Raw genomic sequence first — 26,255 nt, forward strand, 5'->3', positions numbered from 1 at the left:
CCCACACCCACACCCAGTGAAAAAAAAAAACAAAACAACAGAAGTTTATCAGCAGGTCAGGGTGGAGACCTGCTGCAGCGTTCACAGAACATTTCGCCTCGTGCTTGGAACCTGTGAAGCTTCTGAACCTGCAGCCAAAGAGCGGGCTGACAAATGACGGCTCAGTTATGAACTTTGGCTTCACTTCACGTGGCGACAGAATTCAGCTCCAGGAAGCCTAACTACATCACTGAGAGACCTCAAAAGAAAGTCCCAGACTGGTTTCATGTTATTCTGGTTGACTGGCTGCAAGCAGAGCACACAGACTTCACACGGCGGGACACAGAACTACACCATCCTGACAACTGGTATGGACACGCTACTGAAAGAAGCAAAGACAACGGCGGACAAAGAAAAAAAACTACAAGGATACAAACTACTTGTAAACAATTCATCTCGCACACTTATACCACAAAGAAAATTCAAAGGTGTGAAGACAGAGGGAGGAGGGGGAGACAGTGGGGGAGAGAGGCGAGTGTTGTCATAATGACTCAGTCGTTTCTCTGGAGGTGGAGGGGTGCATCGTTGCTCTGAGCACACTGAGATGGTGCTGATGCAACGTCAGTGGGTCCCTGCTCCGTCACCACGACGACCGCCTTTACGTTTCTAAGGGAAGCACAAAGAGGAGAATGTTAAGTGTCTCACAGGGGACATATTCTGTGTATGGATATATTCTGAGTCCGATGGCACACACAGCAATCAGACTCGAATCATGGGGTTCCCATAAATTCACCCCAGATTATCGAGGGCCGTTAACAATACATGCTGCGGGATGGACCGACAGCGGCTGTCCATGACCCGACTTCAGACACGGAGGCACCAAGTTTGGCCAGTTTTTATGTTGTTTCACTGTTGGACTTGGCATTAGCACGTTGCTCTGCTAACATGGTTAGCGTCAGCGACCACCACAGCCTGAAGGGATGTTGGACCAATGTCATGTTGAAATGTTGAGGGACAGTAAAGAGAACATTGGGCCTCAACTGTTTAAGAACTAAATAACAGCAAGTTGGATGCTGGTAACTGTTTTTTGCTCATTTTGGATAGAAATGATCGCATGTTTCGCAGATAATGTAGTTTCCCCCTTGGAGGGTCTGGGGGCGACCATTCAGAGCAGACTAGGCTTTTCAGGAAGGGGGCCTTGAAGAGTCAGCTAAAGTGGGGCGTTCAGAAAGAGGGTGAAAACAGCAGTATGCACAGGATGTGTAAAATAATGTGTTTCTTCACATGTAAACATATTCTAATGGTCACAATCACAAGTATGAACCTGAAAATGAGCAGCTGCTTCAGGAGCAAGTTGGGGTTCACTGGATCAAACAACCAATCTGCCACTTGATGGACGAGACATCGGCCACCCGTCTCCTTCAGTGGAAGTGTCTCAGTGAAAGCTGCTGACCTCGTACAGATATGGTGGTATGTAGTCATACAATCTGATAGCTGATGTCCATTCACCATATTTGTTGTGAGAAGGGTGAAGAGGGTTAGTTTGTAGGGCTCGACGCCGTGTGATGAAGCCTTTTTCCTACTTTGAATCCAGACACGTGTCTGGAGTGGGCTTTCCTATTCAGCTGATGCAGCTGTGGGCAGAATAAAGTTTCTGCGTCTTAGTGGACTCTGAAAAACAAAAGTTTCTCTCCAGAGATAATGTGTTGTTGTGTAAAAGCAGCCAAAGTGCAGCTGTCTATCAGGTCCATGCTGACAGGAGACACGAGATAACAGACAGCTACTCCGGCCTCGTGCCATTACCTTTGGATTACATAATGTTTCAGAAGTTTTATCTCTAAGCCAGGATAACAGTGGGAGCAAGGCCTCCAACATTACACTGATCTCAGTGGAGAGCTGAGCCGGAAGGCGAACAGTCCGGTACAGCGCCCACATTACAGCTGACACAGCATCGCTCCGTCTGTCCATCTCCCGCTCCATTTTACCCTCGCTGTAAACAACCCCCCGAGATACTTCAACTGCCTCGCTTGGGGCAGCAACTCGCTCCCAAGCCAGAGGGAGCAATTCATCATTTTCCAGCAGAGATCCATGGCCTCATCCCGACTGCTTCACACCCAGCTGCAAACTGTCCCAGTGCCTGCTGGAGGTCAGGGCCACGCTATCTGTAGAATCAGGGACAGCCTTGACGAAGTCCAACACCCACTCAGTTATACAGGGAGCAGATGGCTTGTACACCATACTCCCACAGTACCCCCCCCCCCCAGAATCCCTGAGGGACACGGTCAAAGGCCTTTTCAAAGTCCACAAAACACACGTAGCCTGGAAGGGCAAGAATGGGCAAACTCCAACTCCACCCGGCGCCTGGCCATCAAGGAGCTTCTGAACTACCTCCAAATTCTTTTCAAGCAAATCTACAAAAACTTTCTATTGTTTCAGCTTCTGAAAATGCTTCAAAACAAACACTGGAAACTGAATATCATTGAGTTTCTTAAGAGGTGACCTTTGGCTTTGAAAAAATATTCTTTATCAGCACTCGACATTTTATTGGCCAGATGATTATTCAACAAAACTATCAACAGATCAATTTGAAGATAATTGTTAGATCTTTTTGAGTCAGCTTAGTGTTGAGCAGAGACCAAAGCAAGAAAAAGGTTTGTACTGAAAAACATAAAAGGTTCAGTCGGCCTGTGATGTCTGTAGTGTGTGAGCTGGACTGTAGAAACCATCACTGTTAGCATGATGTTTGTTTGAATGTGTTTACCTGTGGGCTCGTCCTGAATCTGGTCCTCCGTCGCTACAAACTCTGCTGCTGCAAAGAGAAACACACATGCAGAGGTCAGACCATGAGAGCTGAAGAAATGTAGGTTATACCTATCCTGTCAGGTGTTTCTGTGTGTGTGTGTGTGTGTGTGTGTGTGTGTGAACATGCCCACCTTCTTCTGCTGCCTCCTCCATCTCGTGTGCCACTTCTTTGTGTGTGTCTGTGACTGTGGAAAAAAACGTTTGACACCATGAGCAGCTGTGTGCTGACACCCTCATCATCAAAGCTGGAAACACCTCAGCACAGAATCTCCAGAGCAGGGGGCAATTAAGTCTCCTTTAGTGCACAATTTAGTGTGCACTCAAATCAGATGTTTTCATTAACCCACACAAGATGAGCGTCCTGGACTTTACACCGTCCTGATGGTTAAGTTATCTGTGTCGAGTAATGACATTCATCCGCTGTTGGCCAAGCTCCGTATTAGGCAGGAGTGGGAGCTGCTGAGTCAGTGGTGGAAATAGATATTACCCAGAAGCTCGGCACCACGGTGGTGACCACTGAATATTTTCACTAGACAGCTACAGTCTGGCCTCGACAAAAGTCAAAGACCTAAAACAGAAACCATTTCATGTACTAAGCCATGAAAACAGATGGCCAACAGACACCGTACTTCATATCATAAGCTTCTACAGCATACAGCTATCCACATCTATGCCAGCACTTTTCTTCCCCATGTCTGCTTCAGGACTTTTAGATACTAAAGCTTGAAATGTGTCTTTTTACTTAACACATCACAAGATCACTGCCACGCTCATATTTGTCTGTCAAATTAAAGGCCAGAGCCAGCACAAAGACTGGAAACAGCTAGCCTGGCTCTGTAGAGTGGTAACAAAATCCACCTTGCAACACCTCTGAAGCTCCTTAATTAACATGTTATATCTCATTTCTTCAATTCAGACAAAGACTGAAGTGCAGGACGGCAAATCCGTTATTTTACTGTAGTCTTTGGCTCTGAGCAGTTGCCAGGCAACTCTACGAAGTTACTGGTCATAGCCAAGAAATGGGGCAGTTAACCTCCTGTAACACTGAAAGTTATCATTCATACACTTAAACAAACAAGATATAATGTGCTCAGTGGTCTTGCTGGTAGAGGTTACAATTTGACGGAGCCAGGTAGCTCTGGTCTTCCTGCTAAGCTAAGCCAACCATAACTATATTTACATTACCAATTTAGCATCGCACTCCCATAAATGTATTGGTTTCACAAGGGACAGATAAGAGCTGGCAGCAGAGCCAGAGTTTGCATCTTTTATATTGCGTGAATTTTTGCTCCTAGTCATTATTTGGCTGTGTTGTGCTAGTAGCGGCTAACGCAGCCTGCAGCAGAGATGAGCAGCAGGCTGCAGAGCTCTGCTCGCCTCACTTCTTTCTGACTCCACACCAGCACAGTTTCTTTCAACCCTGTAGGTTTTCAACCCTCATCACAAAGGTCCATGAGGGTACTGAAGGCTCGCTACATGTTTTTCACGCAGCCGGTGATATCAATCTTCTCATCTAACACAAAATGAACGAGCATAATTCCAAAAACTATTCCTTTTAGTGTTTGGATCAAAGTCAAACTCTGAACATTTCACCACCACCAAATACCTCTTCATTTTACCTGGTACTATTTGCTCCTCAACCCCTCCTTCTGGAGCTGCCTCTGTGTCTGCAGCCTCCTCCTCTGCCTCCTCTTCTACAGCTGGCTCCTCTTCCTCAGCGTGTTCATCTGAGGGTGCTGTGTCCTCCTCTTCCGCCATCTCAACAGCTTCTTCTAAAGGCGCCACCTCCTCTTCTTCTGCTACTACCTCCTCAACAGCTTCTTCTGGTGCTGCTTCCTCTTCAGAAGGCTCTTCAGCAGGTTCATCTGAAGGAGCTGCCTCCTCCTCCTCAGCGGGAGCAGCCTCCTCCTCCTCCTCAGCGGGAGCAGCCTCCTCAGCCTCCTCCTCCTCTGCGGCAGCTGCCTCCTCCTCCTCCTCTGTGGCAGCTGCCTCCTCCTCCTCCTCGGCGGCGGCAGGCGCCTCCTCCTCCTCGACGGCAGGTGCCTCCTCCTCCTCGGCAGCAGCCTCCTCCTCCTCGACGGCAGCAGCCTCCTCCTCTTCTGCGGCAGGTGCCTCCTCCTCCTCCTCTGCAGGAGCAGCCGCCTCCTCCTCCTCCTCTGCAGGAGCAGCGGCTTCCTCTTCAGCAGGCTCCTCCATAGCTTCTTCTGCAGGAGCACTTTCTTCTGCTACAGTCTCTACATCTGAGGCCACCTCCTCAGTAGCCAGTTCCTCCTCCTCCTCCTCAGCAGCCTCTTCAGCTGGCTGGTCTGCCATCATCTCCTCTACAACCTCCTCCGCTGCTGCAGCCTGAATAAAGCAACATTGTCAAGGGTTATAAAATGATCACATTTTATAAGCTGTTAGAACAGGAAAGGAGAAACTGGAGAAAGCCAGCAGAAACTATGTCCCTGCTTTCATATGGTCAAAAGCTGTGATAAGTGGACATTTTTAAAAACCCAACAACTAGTGCCATAGTAGAGGGTTTCTTCAGCTGTGGACCATCTCTGCAATGCATTAACAGAGAGACCCACAGGTGACCCATTTGAGACAAGTCTGCAGTGTAGAGACAAAACCCAGAATGGCTTGTAAAAGAGGGTGATGTTTGCAGTCTGCTGATTTAGGGAAAGTGGGATTAGCTTTTCACTGTCATTACTTTTAACGTGTAAGAACTAAAATCTACAGACATGCAGGCAGGTGTGCCAAGGTCTAGACAGTCAGGTCTAGTTAGGTGTGTTAGCTGTCCAACAGCTCAACCTGAGAGGTACACAGCATGAAAAGGAAAGGACTGCTGGTTGTATTTGGTGAAGTTGTGACATGTTCTGTGCATCATTTATCTTAATATAATCCTGAGAGGCTACATTTCTGTTTCAGTATTTGGGAAAATAAAGTAGTGGAAAGAAAAAAAATGACACACACAGTGTCTTGTTTACTGCTATATGTATCTACTTACTTATAGTCGCTTAATTAACAATATCTTGCTCATCAAACAGACAAATGTGGAAAATTAACAATCACACCTGTAGTAAGCAAGACAGTGTGCATTTTCTTTTAATTAAGTGGCATGTAAATCCTCAGAAACAGCAGCCATAACCAAGGACAAGACCTCTCCATCCCACCAAACACCAAAATGAGGATAATTCAGTCTGCCAGCGAGGCAAAGTGTCTGTGAAACCAGGCTGCAATGATGATGCAACATACAATAACAAACTACATACCTCTTCCTCCTGGGGAGCAGGGGCCTCCTCCTCCTCCAGCACCTCTGGATCCTCTTCAGTCACCTGAAAAGAAACACACCGCCAAAAATGTCAACAGGTTCACACTTGAATTTGTCCAAGTTCACAAGTGATTCCCTTAAGGAGAAGTCTTTCAAACATTAAACTTCTTATGTACTTTTGATTTTACAAGTTAAGCTTCCAGCAGGACAGCGATTGGACAATCCCACTGGTGGTTTTACAACATTCAGACTGGCCTGTACAAACCTCAGCTGTCTCAACAGGCTCTGGTTCAGCCTCAGGTTCTGGTTCAGGCTCTGGTTCAGCCTCAGGTTCGGGCTCTAAAGGGCAAAGACATATTCTCTTTCACTTACACACTCACACACACCACAGATAATACTGCATTATGTTCAGCGGGGTCCATCCTGCCAGAGGCTGGTCACACCAGGCCTTGTACTACGAAGAGCCCAGCCCGACTCCATTTGTAACAACCCACACTCATGTACCTGGTGGTGGTGCAGAGGTGTCCTCTGCTACAGCAGCTTCAAGCACATCCTCCACGGGCACAGGTTCAGGTTCAACAACAGCTAAGGAGAGAGGGGGTGATGTTGAAGGGAGACGCTGTGCATGGTAATGACATGGCAGTGACATACAGCATCTTAGCAATGCAACAGGTTTCACTCACTTCACTTTCCATGCAGATGATTAAAACGTTGCTGTATACAGAGTCAGGCCAGACACAGAGTAGCTCACATCCTGAACGGATTGGATCTCAAGTTCTTTGAGTACATGCATAAGTACAGGCCCAGCTGGCCTGTGTTATATTTCCACTGCTGAGTACCATAGGGAGACGAACAGCGGATGTGCTGGTGTTTTAGTATGTGGTTGCTACCTCCTGATTGGACAGTGAGTTCAAACATGTCTCAGGGTGTCGTGGCACAGCCTCGACCCCTAACCAATAACGAAGCTTGCATAAAGTCTGTGTGTACCATCTTAGAAACCACTGGAGGTCTTAGTTTTCAACCGTTTTTCTCAGCTTGTCTCTACATGAGATACAAGTTACTATAAATCTAACATCCTCAGTCAATTCAGGAATGATCAGATAGGCTCAAAAGGCTTCAAGGAATAACTGTTACAGGACTTATTTGATTATGATCTGTACCATCAATCTCAGCTGTCTTTATCAACATTTACAGTGGTGTGAATATTTGTTACACAGAAGCACTGCCCCTTTGATATTTAATCAAGTTCTTCAAGTTGTCATCAAAATGTCAATGTATATTATGTCAGTTCTGTTCCATTCTATTCTAAATATGTTTTGTGTGCACAAAGCCTTCAAACCGAGGGCCCAGCTGGAGACTTTGGTGTCCAAGGGATGCTACTGTACACTTGGTAACGACGCCAACTAATGAGCGCAGTGACAGCACCTGTGTTCCCTCTTGTCTCCTTAGCTGCCATCAACACGTTCCCGTGCCGACTCTGGCAGGAAAGTGTGAGTGCGATTATGCAGGTATAAAGATATGCACCATACCTTCTGGTGTCGGCTCAGGCTCGGGAGCATCCACTGGGGCTGCTGCTTCTTCATGACGGGAAGTGACGACGACAGCTTTCTCTTTCAGTCCTACATGAGATGATGCACATGTTGTATGTGTACAGTACTGATACAGGATATGTACATGTGCCTGTATGCATGCGTGAGCCTCGATCAAATGCATACTGAAAAATATCAGCACCTATTTAATGACTGGGATTCAAATTTATGGATGTCATTCACAGACGTATGAAGACACAATACATGATGTATGTGGAGCTCAGCACATGAACCTGTCCAGGACCTTGCAAGTAAAAATATGTGCAGCAAATAAAGTCATCATCTTACATTGGCGACATCATTCACATGAATTAACACTTGTTATCAAGCCAACTGAAGACACATGGGTTTTCTTTTGCTGACCCTGACCGACGTTTCTCATAAATAGTGTGATCATATGACGGTTTGTCAAACATCTGTGCTACGTTTCAACATGGATGTTTTTGACAAGCAATTTTCTTTGCAAAAGAATTATTAATAATGTGTGCTGAAGAGCCGTCTGCATCATCTCTTATTACAGTGTGGCTTTAAACTACACTCCTGCACAAACAGAGGACTAGCTTTCACATGTTCAGAGAGAGACACTTGATGGATCCACAGACTTTATTGACAAAAGAAAACACATTTATCATAGTGGAACACAAATCTCCTTAAATATATAAAACCCACAGTTTGTGGGGAATGGATGCCTTAATGTTTCAGCATCACACTTGATAAACACTGTATCGTATCTTGCCATGCTTCCTCTGACCCCTGCACTTTAAATCCTACCCTTTTTTTAAACCACATTGCCACCGACTAAAGCTGGTAGCTACTCGCTAAGTGACAGGGTTTCTTAGGTCACTGTAATCCCCCAGAAGTCTCTAGTGCAAGCAGCATGACTGAAAGTAGCTCGCTAGCTGCCTCAGTCCAGAACATGGTCAAAAGTAATTACAACATAATATGCTAAATGTACCAAACATAACAAACCAGTCTTGCTGGAAAATGGCTTTTCTTTAACCTTTTCAGCAGAGCAGCTGCTCTATTGTCTCGTTGGTCGGCTTATGAACATGAACTTTGCTACAATCCTTTTTATTGTAAAAGGGTGTAAACTTCTCAACTGCACATTATTCTAGTATCAATTATGTGATAAAATATTCTGTAGGTGATAAATTAGTGGCTGCGCACCCATGACTCAATGACTGAGGATAATATGAAAACACAGGTGTCCACACATCTACACACACACACACACACCAGAGGTCAAACTGCAACTACAGTGCTGTATATCATCAGAGGCAGCCCTACAAAAACACACCTTTTCATTGAAACCAGGAATTGAAATAAAGTAAGTATAACAACTGAGAAGATTATGAGTGTGAGCCCATATTTGATTCCAGTTATTGATTGTTGGTGCTGCGGACACGTTTTGGTCAGTACCAACATGGTGTCCGATAGTCCGCTCTAACGCTGGCTTTCTATAGGATCAAAATATTCCTCTAACAACTCATCTCTGACTTCACTTTCTTTCTCCTCTGTCAGATTTCTTTCTTTTCTCTTTGGCCAGCTCTTTCCCTCGCCCTTTGTCTTCCTCCTGTGCCTTCCTACCCTCCCCTTCCACCTTTTTGTCAGACTCTTTCTCCCCTCCTTTCTTTGGTTTCTTCTCTACTTTCTCCTCCTTGCACTCTTCTTCCTTTTTCTCATCCATTTGTTTTGCCTTTTCCTTCCTTAGTTTCTCCAGAGCCTTCTCCGTCTCTTCTTTTTCCATCTTCTCCTCTTCGTCTTTCAGCCTGGTAGCCACTCTCTCCTTCACTCTGGCTGTTATTTCCTTCCTCCCCAGCTCCAGCACCTTCTCCTCCTCCTCTTTGGCCAGGAGATCTCTAACCTCAGCCAGAGCCAGCTTGGCGAGCTTCTTGGCCTCCACACGTTCATGGATGATGGCTAACTGCTGCTTTAGAGCCTCCCGAAGCTTCCAGCCCACATCTTTGGGTGTAGAGGTTTCTGAGATGGACGAGCAACAACACTGTTTGGTCTTCTACCATTTGGAAGATTAGTTTGTACAGGCCCAAGGCCATGCTCAAATTAACTCTGTTATCAAACATCAGACACATCAGGTGCATGTCTGCGGATGAACCAGAACCAAGTTTAATCCACAGCAAGACCAATTCCATGCCATACTCTTCTTACTCTCACCTCCACGCAGTGTTCAGACTTCTCTGGTATGTTACGGTAAAGACCATTAAACAGGATTTACACCAGTTTCTTAAAAGGTTTACTAAAATGAAGGTACACTACTCTGGTTGAACACAGGTTTTACTAATCAGACACAAGCACAGAATTAGGCAAAAAATCTTATTAAAAAAAGTCACAGCAAATCAACCCTTTAAAAAAAACGGTTAATAACTCATTCAGAAGTTAAAACCTTTTTCAAAAAACACAGTCAGTTGGATCTACGGCCACAATGAGCTGTGAGTAGTTCAAACTTTGTCCATTAGTCTAGCTCACACCACAACATAGCACAGTTGTCATGCTGCACAAGACAAGTGGCGGCATGATGATACCTCTCTTAGCTCGTCCACTGGCTGCATCTCCAGGTTTGTCATCTGATGTTGCAAACAAACAGGACAAGTGTTACCCAGGACTCCTGTGTGGAATACCTTTGTCAGTTACACACAGTGAAGTGATCAGTTCATTAGCGTAACTTCCTGTCCAATGTCAGTTGCACTTTATGCTCAAGCCATACATTACCCTACTACATCTTATCCAATACATTTTATAAGTCCACTAGAAACGGTGCACAAAGCTCATGTAAGCGTCAAGCTGAAGCAAATCATGCTAACTTGGCTGTACATCAGCAGGGCAATAAACTCAGATTCAGCCATGCTCACGTGAAACATACTTCTGCCTCAGTTCCAAGTGTGCCTGCGGGTGCAATACCAGGACTCTGGAAGCAGCTCATTTAAAGTGAATGCAGTCAGTCTTGATGTCATTACTGATGCCTGTGCTCAGCATGTCTGTAGGTATCTGGCTTTAAGTCTTCCTTTAACACCAATTCCCAGCAACATCTGAAAAGGGGCATCCTTCCATGTGCAGTGCAGCCAAGTGGAGAGTCTGTAGAGCTGAAGCCTGCACACCAGTAACGTCTCAACTGTCAAACCAACCAAAACAGGACACACACCTTCACCTGTGGATGCTAAATGGCGTACTTATGAATGTAATGGAGCAAAACCTCAGTTGTGTCAAATGACGACTGAAGTTGAACCAAACAACAAATAAATCACTCACTTGTGCCAATCACCATTTAGAAGTCTTAGTTTACCCACCATTGTGCTCACCACCACATCACAATGTACAAATCAAAGAAAACTATAGTCCACACAGACAGGTCATTCCTGCCAGATATGAACTTCCTCTGGTCCCTGCTTTTCTGATGCAGGGCACTGGGAGCTCTGGCAGGACTGGGAGCGCAGAGTAATCACACCCACACACGTACGTTAGCCTTACAAGTCAAAGAGACCCAGCATTACGGAGTCAAATGTTCTGACTGTTAGCAGTGGCAGTGCCATTTTAGCCCGACTGTGCACGGTCAGAGAAACTAAACTTCTCCTAGCAGTTACTTAAGTGAACATATGACATCTTGTAGATTTATTCTTCAGAAACTGGAGTCACTCCAGACCAGAGCAGGAAGAACCTGTTTCTAAATCAGGTGTCATCCATGCATTCCGAACAGCAAACCTGTTGAGTCAGAAACACACCTCGGTCACATTCATTAGACAATACACCAGCAACTGTACTCAGCCATCAATCGCACCCTTCTACTGCAAAGCTTCAACACTCAACAAGTGCTGGTAGAGCAACAGTTTTGACATGGACGCATCTTGCCTGTGCATAGTCACAAACCTGAACCTTGGATTAAATAAACATGTTTTATGCAAATACTGTGGGTGTAAGACATTTGTCTTATGTTTAAAGGAAAAGGAGAGGAAGGGAACGGATACTGTGATATACATTGTTGCTGAGCAGAACGCAACCAACACACACCACAATATGAAACTGGATGTCTGCAGAACACACAACAACCTGAACGAATTTAAAGCATCAACCTGGCTCAATGTATACTCCAAAATAAAAAAGGCAATCCTACTTATACCACTTCAAGGCCCCATTTCCTGAATATTGACATCAGATCACAGGGCTTTGATTTTGCACCTGGTGTATCTCTAGTCTGCCCACAATGTCAGTGGATCTCAACATGCAAATTAGGTAGAAATTGTCTGTAGCTTTGTGACATGAAGCTGAGATAGCAGGAGGAGGCAGACTTAAGTGACCTGTCATCATTTTACTTAACTGTACAGATGCCATTTACATCTGGCTGAGATCCGATCACAATGTGAGCAAGACCACCTCTAGATGTGGTCTGGACCTTCTTGCATTGCCTCCAATGCAATGCGTTCTGAGTTCATTTACACCTGCATTTATGCGGCTTCTTATGCAGACACGGGACGCTTGCTAATACCAGGTAGAAATGTGGTTCAAGATAAAAACCCAAGAGCCTTAAACTTGAAAGAGTTTTAAAAAAGTATAAATTCATGCTTACAGTCCCAAGAGTCCAGAGTAAATTGCTGAGGTTCAGTTTTAATAGCATGCAGGAATAGGAAAAGACAAAAGGGACATCGAGCAGCTGTCCAAGTGCAATTCATTTTGCATTGAGTGTTGTTACGTGCCAACAGGTTTGTGCAGAAAATAGAGACTTCTAAAAGTTTTCCTGAGTACCATATCCTCATCCCAGCACAAAAAAAGGGACCCCACTCATGATTCTGTTAATACAAAAATGAGGTCATTCGTCTGACAATATTTGGGGAATCCAGTAGGTGAAACCTGTGATTGGAGGGCCCACAACAAAACGTTGACTGCAGATTTTCACATCCAAAATCTGCTAGCTGGGTTAGGTTGCCAAAAGAGGCCAAAGTAAGCAAGGAAACGACTGTAGGAAGAGTTTTCCCGACACTGTAGCTTGAGCTGTTGAATGATGAGGCCCTTCAGTTGAAAACAACTGCCTTATTTAGCCTGAGGCTATTGATTATGGAGGCCGACGATGACAATCTTCTGCCCCTGATTTCCATCATCTTTCGCTCCTCTTCTTCTGACCCGTCCATCTTCCTCTTCCTCCTCGTCCTCCTCCTGTGCCTCCATAACTGCTGAGGAACTGTGCTCCTCGTCCTCCAGGGACTCCAGCGGGTTTATCAGACCATACAGGAAAGTGAAGAAACTGTTTAACCAGTCAGAGCCGGCCTCCTCCACTTCTAGCCAATCCAGAACCTCGGATTCGCCCTGACCATCGCCTTCACTGGTCAGGCCTACGCAAACAGGGGAGGGGGTGATGAAAGGGTGGATGGAGGGGAGGTTTGGGAACACAATGTGTGCCGGTGAGGGAGATGGAACAGTGTGGGAAATGGAAGTGGAAGAACCTCAGAGAAAGACAGGAAGAAATAAAGGTGGACTCAAATGGGAAAAAAAGGTGTAATGAAGGATGACAGAGTGTTGAGACCAGAGGAGGAAAGAGAAGAAGGGACAGAAACAAGAGGAGAAGGTAAGAGAAGTTGTAAGCGTAGTTTAGGCAGCGAGGGAACTACTCAGGTTTCATCATAAGCAGCTGGGGTCAGGCAGTCTACACATGATCACCAACAACATCACTCCACAACCTCCAGCCATTATGTATATACTTCTAAAATCATACAGTAAGTTAAGAGGGCTGACCTGAGCTCTCTGCACTGACTCTGCACCCAAACATGGGAGAGTTCAGCTAACTCTGGTCATCATGTGGAGACAGCCTTACAATCATAGACAAGAGTTAAGACACAGACAGTGAAAAGAGAGGAAAAGCCAAGCTGGGTTTCTATTAAACTGTAATTACATTAGAATATGCATTTCATGATGTTAATGTTGACCTAAATGGCCAGCAAACATCAGTAGTGTATTTGTTGGACAGTATCATCAATCCTGCTGAAGGCCAGGTGTGTGGTTAGGGATGGGACTATAGCTGATCCAACTTCACTCTGCACATTTTAGTTTAGAAACACAAACGTTGGCATTGGTCATCATTACCATGATTATTACATTACGGACAGTGTAAATTGGAGGGTGTCCTCCTACGCCATCTGAACTGCAGGTGGACATTAATTACACATTTATCATAGTGGAAGGTGGAGAAGCAGTGATTTGTCAGAGAATGCCAATGGGGCAAAAGGGTTAGTTTGGTGATGGTTGAGTTTCAGAAAAGGTTTTTCATCGTTAACTATTAGGCGTGCGTTGGAAATGTTTCTGTGAAATTATTTTGCACTGTACAGCAAGATCTTCATTAGCCATCAGGGTGCATTTAATACAGATATGAAGTGTATGTCATCCTGAGCTCCGATGGTTGTACACAAGACTCAAACACACAATGAGGGAGGGGGAAAAAAAACAAGGGGACACAGAGTGGGAGAGTCAAAAAGGACCAAAGTAAAGGGCCAGAGCAGTACAGCATATGCACAGGAGCACATACTATAATGCCAGGAACCAAACAGAAAGTTAATGTCCAACTAAAACGGAGTTCCTTTGAGTAGGGATGCTTACACAGACATGGACGATGGATTGCTGGTGAGACAGAAAGGCTGGAGCTAAACAAAAGCAGCATCTTTCTTTTAAGAATTACTTTATTAAAACATTCCTCAGATCTCTGAGCCACTGCTGGATACAGGGCTAGCCACTGATAGTACAGAGCACACAAGACTGCTGTGTATAATGACAGCATCCTTAATGCTTCCATTTAGAGCACAAGAGTTGCAAAAAAAAAAATCCCCACCAGTCCTCTGGTAGAAACGTGAACAAAGACGAACTGCCACTTGTTACTGCTTCACTGCCACAGAACGGTGCTGTTATACTGCGCACAGTGCACAACAGTGTTGGTTATCCAACATACCAAAACTAGAGTATACCAGTCAGTCAGTATGTTTGGGTGGTGAGGTCGACTGTTCCTGTACTTTTAAAGGCCGATACAGTACGGATGGTTTGGAGCAGGAACAAGCCGATAGCCGATTAATCAGCCGATATGCCACATGTAAACATCTGAATCAAAGTTTTAAATGCCTAAGCAAGTACACATGTATCACTGAACATCACTCTAACCATAAAAAAGGATCTAGTATGCACCTGCTCATTGAGTGGGAGCCATTTTTATTTCCCTCAGAGTCAATAATTCCACTTGAGAGTAGCATCAAAGAATCTAGCATAATAATCTTATTTAAAAAGTGGGTTAGCCCTTTAACACGATGACATGAGTTCAAGGTTGTGGTGTTGTCATGCATGATGTGCTTTACCTCTGTAGTAACATTAGCCTGGTCAGCTACTTTAGCATATACCATTTAATGGTTCATACACATCGGCCACTATCGGAGCCGACTCCGGAGCCAGCGGTCAACCTCTGACTGGGAGTTGCAGAAATAAGAGTCCTGTATATAACCATGCAGCATGCAGCACACATGGGGGATAACAGCACTGAAGACAACAGGGAAACACAACACTTCTTATCAAGCTCCCGGCTGTCTTGAATGCTTTGAGCTTCACATAGAGGAGCTACGTCCAAAAAGTGATCCTGCTCCAACATACTGTAGATACCCCAACAATACCAAAAGGGTGATCAGTGGGGCGGGCCGTTGGCACTTACCCTTCCGATCAGCCAACCGGACTCTTCCTTAATTTACCGTTAGTCAAAAGGCAAATCAAATTAACCCCTGACCCTGATGAACCCTGTTAAACCCATTCTTTAGGAACAGGTGCTTTCACATGCAGCCCTGCGACAGAGCACCTATTTTCTTCAGTTGAGGTGAGCTTTACTGATCTTAGACCAATGTTTTGCTGTGGTAACATTCATCTATATGATTGTCAGTCATGCAAAAGAAACCCACGTTGTCATTTAATGTAATTAAACACACATTCAGTGGCCTGCAGAAATGGTCAAAGTGACTGTTCAGTTCTGACTGTACCATGACTGTGGAAAACCATGGGCATAGTCCCTAAGTAGAATAATGCAGAGAGGGTTTTCACACGTTTGACACGTAGACTCCCTTTGTTTCCCTTTCTGCAAGACACTGATAATCACAAAACAAACCACATACATTAGCTGGAAATTGGAGAGAAATCAACTTGCCTAGCAGGACTTTAGCATCCTCGACATCAAAATCACCATCACCATCTGTGTCGTATGCCACCAGTTTACCTGCAGCAGCAACAAACACACACACATACATTTAGTGTTGATTCTTACACATTGGCCACTGTATATTCACATGCATCATTTAACACAGACACACACTTAGAGAAATGCACCAAGCTTGTGGGAGACGGGCTGCTCATTACCTTCTGAACTCATATAGAGTCTAAGTGTTAACATGAGCAGAGCAATTCTTTAGAAAACCTAACTCGTGGTGTGACTGCTCTCACCATCAGCTAAACGCTTGGTGAATTCCTCTGAATGTGAGGGGTATGGGACACAGTGAGACGAGGTGGGAGATGCAGGAAATGGCAGCAGTCAAACAGGGACTGTTTAGCGAGGATGTGTACTACCAAACAAAACCCAACAGGACAAGGGAATACTTGGCCAAACATAGTTTTTTATGTTGTCATTAAAGAACACTTGGAGGAGCCTGCCCAGAGAAAAGCTTATGGTAGTGTTCAAGTCATCATGTCCAGTGCGTGCTCTACAGTTAGCACGGCAGTACCAGTTATTTCACCAAGATTAAGTTGATTTCCACAAGTCAGGTGTTGGGAAGACAACAGTCGCTACCATGCTGTCTTTTCATTGGGTGTTTTTAGAAAGCATTCACACAGCTGGAGAATCTGTCACTTTAATTCTCTTAGATTCTGGGTTCTGTGGAGTGTCTAAGGAGGGAGGGAAATAATTTGAGAGGACAACAATGACGACACAAGACATCAATCAGTATGTTAAAACAAGACGAAGAGAAATATTCCTGGTGATTTGTTTACCTTGCAAGGCCTCAGACAGGTTAATTTGTAAGCCCTTGGCCTTGTCTGCATGCAAACACAAAACACACATACTGGAACAACAGCAAGATCAAGAAGGAAAACACAACACATTCATAACTGGCACATCCATAAGAGATTACTTCACAGGTCAAAGCTAAGCCAGACATGCATCTACCAGTACATGTCACTACAGCGCAGACTGTTGAGGAGTCGTTGCAGTAGAAACTGTGGTCCACATCCCACAGACCAAAGGGACAACTTTAACAGTTTATTTGGTGAATCAAATATTTGCTGTTGTATGTAATCACTATCAATAATTAGAAATTGCCAACTGAAAGTGATCAGAAGTGAAAATCAGAAGTGATGGAATACCAGCCATGCTTTTTTTTTTATAACTCTCCTTTACCTGCAGCCATGTTGGTGGCTGAATAGCCTGCTAAGTATTTACTTTGAAGCCAGTGCTGATAAGAGAATGGGCTAAGAGGAGTGAGAGGGACAGAGGACTGCAGAGGACTCATTGCAGGATGCTAATGATCTGACGGCAGTACTCTGACAAAGGAAACACCACGGTCACACTGGCTCTTCTTCAGGGCTCCAGCCCACTGCAGGGACAGATGGCATGTGTGTGTATTTTGTGGACAGATGATATATAGAAATGTGAAGTCAAAAGCCTCACTAGTCCGCACTGCACTTCTCCAGCAAGGTCCAAGAGGAACAGCAAAGAGTAAGGCTACAGAAGAAAAGAATGCATTCAACTAGTCTTTAAGCCAAATGTTACAGCAGGTACTCACCAAGGACTCCCTGATAGTCGACCAGGTCAAAGTAGACCACAGCCACAGATGTCCAGACACCCAGCAGGGCTAGGACGATGAACCAGGTGAAGAAGCTGCTGCTTGCAGACCCAGAGTCTGCCTTCTTCCCATTCTTATTGGCCGACTGGGCTTTAGTCCCATCTGCAATGCAAAAAAGTGTTTTATGTTAGCTTCACATGTGGATTTGACGGTTCCCTTGGTGGCATTCCTTTTCACACTCACACAAAGGCACACTGTGCATTCAAATAAATAATCATGTACGGTCCAGGAAAAAGAACAGTAAAAGCCAATCACTCACATCACACATTGTGTGCATGTTGCATAACCATTTATAGGGTCAGTGGTGACATGGAGCTGGAGTTAAGTTCCTCTAGAAACTATCAAACATGCAAACCTGTCTGTAACAGCATCACTTCTGTTACAGCTGAGCTATATCTGCTCCCACGCCCTCCCACAATCAGCCTGCTTCAAGCAACTGGGCTTAACTTGGTTGGTTTACCATTAGCTGGCCTCTCGCCCTCATTTTCAGACCCTTACTTGTTCCCAAGCATAACCGAGGCAAAAAGTGTCAAAAAAGTGTGGACAGGTCTGAAACCACCTACACAAGAACATGAGGATACTATGAAATGTATGAAACGGTCTGGGCACATCTGCTAGGGTTCATGTCGTCGCCTGTAGCTGCACCAACCCCTTAGAATGAGCTCTGGGGAAAGGAACAGAGGCGACGGAAACGGGAGCAAAATAAACCACATCCAAGAGGCTATTCCGGGGGTGCCGATGACATCCAAGCACGATGGGAGAAAATAGTGGCAGAGAGAATGAACAGGTGTTAAAGTCCGCTACATGGTGCTAGGTCAAACCTACAGAGGACATGCCAAAGTACCTGAATCGACTAGATACTTTAAAATACCTTGCTGACAACTCCATTACAAAACCTAGCTTTATATGCTCAAGTCACGGTTTTGACTAACTGTTTGGGTAACGGACTTCTCTGGTTCAAAACCCATCGACCACCTGAAGCACACTTGAGCCTCCAATATTTCAGGGAATCCTGTTGTTTGTTACTTACCCAGAGACAGCTGAGAATATCAATGTCAGCTTTGTTTCTGCACTTCTACTACAGAGATCTGTCTGCTCAGTGATTAGCCTAGCGTAGCACAAATACTGAAGCAGGAGGAATGTGCTAATCCTGTTGTGGACATACGGAAAAGAGAACAAGCATGTGGGTCAAAGACACTATCCAGCTGAAACTGTAAGAACTAAGGCCTGGCCTGGCCTGGCCTGGCCTGGCCTGGCCTGGCTCAGCTAAAGGTTACAGTCTTCTAAAACCACCATTTGCTTACATATTGCCATCAAAACACTACATAGCACAATGTATGACCATTTGAGACATGTTTCAGTTTAACACTCACTGAGGTAGCAGGTAGATCTTAGTTCAAACAAACTGAAGCTTCGGGGGCTCCACCTGCTCTCAGACCTGTAACAAGTTACCTGTGAGCCAGCCCTTCATCGTGCAGCCAAGCCACCAGGCCCACACCATGACCTCTACCCCGCTTCGTCCCTCTCAGCTCCCTGGTCAGTTGCCCTTGAACAGAGTCTTTCTTTACCTTGCATTTCCCCAGCGACCGCTGTGAAGACCGCCGTGACGACGGGAGAAGTGGCAGACTCGACCAGGGTCGCTGGATCACACATCCCTCCTGACTGCTGGCTAACTAACTAACCAAGTAAGAGATTAAGTGGCCACAAAGGCACCATGTAGTCCCAGCTAGAGGAACAGGGTAGGTCTGTCTCCCTCTGAGTCCCTCCCCTCTTCCCCTTCTAACTGTCTCTCTCTGCTGGTCCCACCTCTCCTTGTGTTGAATGCCTTTCTTTCTCTTGCTCATGTGTCAATAATCTTTGTCACTATTCTTCTGAGCCCAATATGGCTCTGCAGTTATTTATAGTGCCGTCAGTCCAGCTGGCCCTGACACAACCCCCCCCCCACACACACACACACACACACACACACACAGAGGGAAGGACTGAGCGAGCACTGCCAGCTGTGAGGGCCTGCCACCTTTCCTCTATACCGATATCTGCAAGATTTAACTACATTTTCATTGGAATAAGTGTTCACTTTTCTGCAGTGTTCAGTTTGTCAATGAAACTACAATGTAAATGGAAAAAACACTGGCAGCAAACATTATGGTGAATTCTGATCATCCTGCCCTGATGAGTAAAGACAGGGTGAACTAGTCGGCTCTGTATGGGCAGATAACAGCATGCAGCTAGGAACCAGATGTTCAACATCTTTACTGCAAAATGACTTTTGAACATCACAGCAGCCCTGTTAAAAAGCAGCTGCAACCAGTGTTTGAACGCCATCATTTAATTCATGCTCCTTCACAGCTCGTCTATCTGTCCATCGTTTTCCGTTAACCTTTAACATGTTGCAGCTCATCTGCAATAAAACCTGCAGACAGCCATTTTGATTGTTTCTACCAGAAAAAAATTATTTGACTGCTGTCTGACGTCCTGCTTTTACTTGCAAATGATGCAGAAGTACCAGTAAGTAATGATAAGCACTAAAAAGTCAATAAAACCCTTAGAGCTCCCAAACAGCAGCGCAAACCTCCTCACAGCTGACTGACAGTTCCTGACTGACTGGTTTTGGGAGGGACAGGGGGCCAGGTTTGGGAGAGGTTTCTTTTGTTGTTGAAATCGAGTCTGGTGCTAGGTTTGGACTTATGTTTAAAACTGAGATTACATTTATTGCAGAGAGTAAAAAAGGTACCACCATTGGGGACCAGAACCAGCACAAATGTGAATAGTACCCAACCCTCCCACAAAGAAAGCCATTTTCTCTTTTCCACACCCACAGTCAGACCATTGCTTATGAGAAAAGTCATGGTTTTACCAGCGAGCCGATACACGGCCGTGGTCCCTCTTTGAATCCATGTGGGACTCAGGATTATTCAAGGGTGCAGCCCCATCAAACAGCCTCCAGCCAAACAACATTACAGACAATATAAGAGCGCACCACCACCAGCTCATTCACCTGAACAGACTTGCATGAGGAGCTCAGACCTTCAAAATGACTTAAAAACGTCAGCAGTCATGGTGCTGTGATGGTAGAGGCTCAGTGTCCCTGCTAGCGAAAACACATACAAGCTATTAAAGTCCAACCATTTAGAGGGCCCTCCCCCAAACAGAAGAATCTACAGGGGAGGGAATCAGACCGACGCATGTGCTGACTCAAGGAGAAAGTTGTCGTGGAGCAAAGTAGTAGTAAATAGTTGAGGCCGTACACAGAGCCTCACTGCATTATATTCCTCTCTCACACACCCTGAACTTTGGGTTTCCCCTCACATAAATGAAGATATTTCCACCTGAAATTAATGCAGAAAAGGCACAAACTGGAGCATAACCATCAGCAGAATGCAGGAAACACACACCAAAAGAAGACAGTGAAAGTCGTGCAATAACATACCACTTTGTTCTTCTACGCACTTCATTCTCATATGACCACGGCAGCCAATTCACACACACACACACACACGCGCGCGCACACTGTGTTTTCCAAACAAGTGGAGGGTCTCTGCTCAGTCTCTTCTCTGAAGCTCAGTACACATTGTTCAGTCTGAGCAGCTCCTCTTAAATCTTATGTAAGGGCTGCTGGGTACCGCCTTCAGTGTTCTGCTCTTCCCTCTAGCTTCAACACACAAGCCTGTTCCTGCAAACACACACACACACACACATCCATACAGAAGGCACGCAGGTCTGATGACATTCCACTCACTTTCTCTAAGCTTCGACCCCCGCTTAATTTTGGGAGAAATGACACACACACACACACACATATATATATATATGTCTTGAGGGCCTCTGACAGCGAGTGGGTACATTTCTGAGATAACAGCTCAGCTGAATCTGGATAACAGACGCCCATCAAGCAGCAGCGCTTGACAGCGGACATGACTGGTCCACTTTCACAGCGCCAGGCTCTGATGCACAGTAAACTCCAACCATGGAGGCTGTGATCTAGGCACCACATAAAAGACAGGAAATAAATCCCATGCCTGGCTTTGTTGAGAGAAAGTCACTGGTATTTGCTGGAGCTGTGGTTTAGGGGGCTCGTGTCAAACTGGTTAGACTATATCATCAGGTGACAGCAAACAAGCTGCTCAAACACAGCACAGTATTTCAGCTTTTTTTTTAAAAACGTGGAGCTCCTCTTCACATGTTTCAACTGGGGCTGAAAGGTTTGATTCAACAGCAGGCAGCACGATGCAGCAGTGACACACACAGCATTGCACTTCATGCATCTTTACATGGTGAGGTTTGTTTAAAAACACAGAAACACACTCTGCAAAGACGAGGAAACACAGCACAACATCACACACACACGCCCCAGAGGAAGAGACAGGCCGTTACCCTTCAGCTGTGCACACTCTCAGGCCTTTGGTGAGAGGAGGGACAGGCCTGGGGGACTGAAATCATACAGAATGTAGAAAAGTAAGAAGAAGAAGAAGAAGAAGAAGAACACAACATATTAACATTACAAAACAGGTCAATAGATGAAGCCTGAAGCTCAGGTAAAGGCATATAGATAAACAGAAATGGACCCCCCCCCCCATACTATCAGAAAGCCATGATTCAATCAGCCAGCTGGTCGGGGTATGTTCCCACCACCTGGCAGACAATTCACTGTTCACACTCAGAGCCCATAACAGTGTCCCCTATGGCACTTTTCCATTACACAGTCTTTAGCACTACTCGCTACTACTACTCTGTTTCAGTCGTTTTCCATTACAATTGAGTACCACCTCAACGCAGGCGGGGTCGTCATAGCAAGGCGGCCCGAAACTCCAGTGACATCATTTGTATGCGACACAAACAACACAACTAAGGACATATGGTGCTTTTCCACTAGCACCTGCTCAGCCTTTTTGGTTTTCCACCAGCGATAGAACGTGGTACCAGGTACTATTTTACTACCTCCTCGGCCGGGGTTCCAAGCGAACTGAGTCGAGCCGAAAATGTGACATCACCAGACTGCAGGCCACTGATTGGCCAGGGAGTGACGTCACTGGATGAGTCATGAGAGCGACTCGTTCACAAGAATCAAACCCGCTGTTTTTAAAACCCTGGAAACAGTGACCGGGCGTTTTTATTATTTCTGTGAACGAGGTAAGGGGCCGCAAACAAATTACTAGGGGTTAGTGTCCGATCACATGACCTACCTCAAATACATACAGGCGGCATGTGCAGGACTCTTCCTCAGTGTCTGCCCACTTAAACCACCACTGCTCCATTAAACCCCGCTCAGATTTTCACTTGTGGGTGACAAGGTCCCGGCCAGGGTGGATCAAACTTAAAGGGACATTTCGCTGAAGCTTCAGCAGCAGTGGGCTGAGTTAGGGAGCCACATTTGACACAAATGTCTCTGTTAAACGTTCACTCTGCATCTCCTAAAGCTGCACTCCAGCACTTATGACCGCTTGTCCACTCTCACAGATACAGCATGCAGCTAATGGTCAAAGTGTATCCATGGAAACATGCAGCTGTGTCTGACAACAGGCTGCGGGGGCACTGTTGACAGAGAGACGGCGCCCGTCAACTCTAATAACACAGTACGAACCTTTGAACACCACCGCCTGCTGCTGGACCCTGACGGTCTGTCCAGTCCAACACCAGAGCAGAGCACCGACACATGTTAAACCATAGAGCACTGGGGCCGGGAGCTCAAATACCACACAGTAAGAGCCTCTGACTGAATACCACCCCCTGCTGTACAGCCACACACACACACACACACACACACACACACACTGTACAACGAAACACACACACTTGACACACACACACACAGCACAACCACAGACACACTGCACAGCCATACACATGTATACAAACTGGAAAAACCCCACACAGACCATAGAACCAGACCTTAGAACCAGACCTTAGAACCTCACAAACACATGCATACAGACAGTAGAACCACTCGTACGGACAGTAGAACCAATCATATGGACAGTAGAAACACTCGTATGGACAGTAGAACCACACCTGCAGACAGTAGAACCACACATACAGACAGTAGAACCACACCTGCAGACAGTAGAACCACACCTACAGACAGTAGAACCACACCTGCAGACAGTAGAACCACACATACAGACAGTAGAACCACACACACAGACAGTAGAACCACACACACAGACAGTAGAACCACACATACAGACAGTAGAACCACACCTGCAGACAGTAGAACCACACATACAGACAGTAGAACCACACCTGCAGACAGTAGAACCACACATACAGACAGTAGAACCACACACACAGACAGTAGAACCACTCGTATGGACAGTAGAACCACACCTGCAGACAGTAGAACCACACATACAGACAGTAGAACCACACCTGCAGACAGTAGAACCACACCTGCAGACAGTAGAACCACACATACAGACAGTAGAACCACACATACAGACAGTAGAACCACACCTGCAGACAGTAGAACCACACATACAGACAGTAGAACCACACCTGCAGACAGTAGAACCACACATACAGACAGTAGAACCACACACACAGACCGTAGAACCACTCGTATGGACAGTAGAACCACACCTGCAGACAGTAGAACCACACATACAGACAGTAGAACCACACCTGCAGACAGTAGAACCACACACACAGACAGTAGAACCTTCCACTGGTTCATACACAGATGGGATGGTGGTGGGCGGGATCTGGACAGAGACTGAATGAAAGCTGAACATTTTGTTCCCGGGGCTTTTGACCTGCTGTGACGTGGAACCGTATGAGTGAGTGGCGTGTATTTTTACGTGTCATGACTTTAAGTCATTCGTAGGCCCAGTCGGCCGTGGAATCACCGTGGAATCACCGTGGAATCACCACGGCACCATGTAGTATTTACCAGGTGGGGGCTGCAAATCAGTGCAGGCGGTAGAGGACAGAGTGTTCTCTGTTGTTCCACACTCTGCTCTTATGGTACCAGTACACACACAAACACACACACACACACACACACACACACACACACACATCACTGCCCCACTCACCCACCACCACAGCACAGCAGTGGGGAGTAAGCTCGGCACTCTGACACCTAAGGGGGGGCTTCTTCACAGTCCGTATGGGCCGTGAGTGAGCAGGTCAGTGGGTCAGAGCCGTGCCCTCAGACACACAGACCACTACAGACCACTACAGACGCTCTCTACAATGGTGGACTGACCCGCTGACACGTAGCGCTCAATGGGGTCCGGTTACCGACGGGGACCCCCCCATGAACCACGCATAGCCCCTCCCACGGCTTCTCATAGTGACACGTGAGCATTTGGGAGAGTGACTGGGACCTGAATGGGGGGCGGGGTGCCTCACGGTCCCCCGTTCCCCCGCACTCCCGGCGTCTCCGGCCGGAGGGGTCGCATGAGCGGCAGAGCAGGGGGCCTTTCTGCCCGACCCTTCAGACGGCCGCACACCCGCATGAGTCCAGGCCAACGTTATCTCTCGCGTGCGAAGCGAGCCGGTGTTCCGCCGAGACGTTAATCCCACGAGCTGCAGCCGGTCGCCATGGCGGAGCCGCCGGGACTCCAGATAAACAGCCCGTGTTCCTCCTGCATGGGGCAGGAGCGCAGTGTCTGGGGCACGGCGGGGGCGTCTTTCTGCCCCACAATGGCATCGGCAGAGCTCGCGGCGGCGGCTCGGTAACGCACGGTGTTGACGCGGGATAGCAGCGTGGCCGTGCTGAAATAAAGCCTGTTTACATGCTCCTTAAACCCCGCCTCGGCTCGGCTAACACGACGCCATTTTCTAAGGCTACATTTAGCCAGCCAGCCGGGACGAGGGCCTTGAATGAAATAACAGCTTGACAGCCGATTAACTTCGGACGGCCAGCCAGTGGAAGGGAGGCACAGCACGGCAGGGAGAGAAAGAAAAGCTGCGATACCTTTGGACTTGACGTGCACTTTAGCGTTTTTCTTTGAAGCCATGGCGGATCTCAGGCAGCGGGGCTGGTAGTCTTCGAACAGAGGAGCGGAGAGGGACCGGGGCTGCTGCAGGCTGCACTACTAAAAGAAATCAAAATTTCTTTTGCTGCTGCCTCATCAAACTCATAGCCATAGAAACCCCGTCCACCTCTGGGCTGACAGCTCTCTCGGCCAATGACAGAGCAGCTACATAAAAGAAGGCGGGGCGAGAGACTCTCCGGACCAATGGGGACGAAGAGGCGTCGAGCTTATTCAACCGTGTGGTTAGAGTCCTCGCTATGCCCCGCCCCTCCCTCCCCTGGAACGTGGCAAGATGGTGACCCTGGTAGACCCTGGTAGACCCTGGTAGACCCTGTTAGACCCTGGTAGACCCTGGTAGACCCTGTTAGACCCTGGTAGACCCTGGTAGACCCTGTTAGACCCTGGTAGACCCTGTTAGACCCTGGTAGACCCTGGTAGACCCTGGTAGACCCTGTTAGACCCTGGTAGACCCTGGTAGAGCCTGGTAGACCCTGTTAGACCCTGGTAGACCCTGGTAGACCCTGGTAGACCATTTTGGACAGTGTTAGACCCTGTTAGACCCTGGTAGACCCTGGTAGACCCTGTTAGACCCTGGTAGACCCTGGTAGACCCTGTTAGACCCTGGTAGACCATTTTGGACAGTGTTAGACCCTGATAGACCCTGGTAGACCCTGATAGACCCTGGTAGACCCTGGTAGACCCTGATAGACCCTGTTGGACAGTGTTGGACCCTGTTAGACCCTGATAGACCCTGTTGGACAGTGTTGGACCCTGTTAGACCCTGATAGACCCTGTTGGA

The 26,255-nt window shown here is 46.6% G+C and overlaps 1 protein-coding gene across 3 annotated transcripts; it reads right to left on the reverse strand.

Annotated features, from left to right (window-relative positions):
- Positions 1–33: 33 nt before the first annotated feature.
- Positions 34–25,503, reverse strand: asph (aspartate beta-hydroxylase). 3 transcript variants are annotated; one of them, XM_070845523.1, is made up of 12 exons: positions 25,396–25,503; positions 17,418–17,579; positions 16,627–16,671; positions 15,791–15,859; positions 7,564–7,653; positions 6,539–6,619; positions 6,300–6,373; positions 6,036–6,098; positions 4,401–5,127; positions 2,913–2,966; positions 2,741–2,788; positions 34–645 (listed from the first exon to the last, which is right to left on the reverse strand). In XM_070845523.1, exons 1-12 carry the CDS (start codon positions 25,436–25,438, stop codon positions 638–640), a joined length of 1,464 nt encoding a protein of 487 aa, XP_070701624.1. In that variant the 5' UTR covers positions 25,439–25,503; the 3' UTR covers positions 34–637. The 3 variants fall into 3 exon arrangements, with proteins under 3 accessions (XP_070701624.1, XP_070701623.1, XP_070701625.1); XM_070845522.1 differs by lacking the exon at positions 25,396–25,503 and adding an exon at positions 19,046–19,299; XM_070845524.1 differs by lacking the exons at positions 16,627–16,671; positions 25,396–25,503 and adding an exon at positions 19,046–19,299.
- Positions 25,504–26,255: the final 752 nt, after the last annotated feature.

This window comes from Pempheris klunzingeri, chromosome 15 (assembly GCF_042242105.1).
Source record: "Pempheris klunzingeri isolate RE-2024b chromosome 15, fPemKlu1.hap1, whole genome shotgun sequence".
In the NCBI taxonomy this organism is placed as follows: Eukaryota; Metazoa; Chordata; class Actinopteri; order Acropomatiformes; family Pempheridae; genus Pempheris; species Pempheris klunzingeri.

Excerpts from the sequence above, each read along its gene's own strand:
- asph (XM_070845522.1), bottom strand. The coding sequence starts at position 19,130 with ATGTGTGATCCAGCGACCCTGGTCGAGTCTGCCACTTCTCCCGTCGTC. Across the intron at positions 2,967-4,400 it reads TGAGGAGCAAATAGTACCAG|TCACAGACACACACAAAGAA; the intron begins GTAAAATGAAGA and ends TTTTTTCCACAG. Across the intron at positions 2,789-2,912 it reads GGAGGAGGCAGCAGAAGAAG|CAGCAGAGTTTGTAGCGACG; the intron begins GTGGGCATGTTC and ends TTCTCTTTGCAG.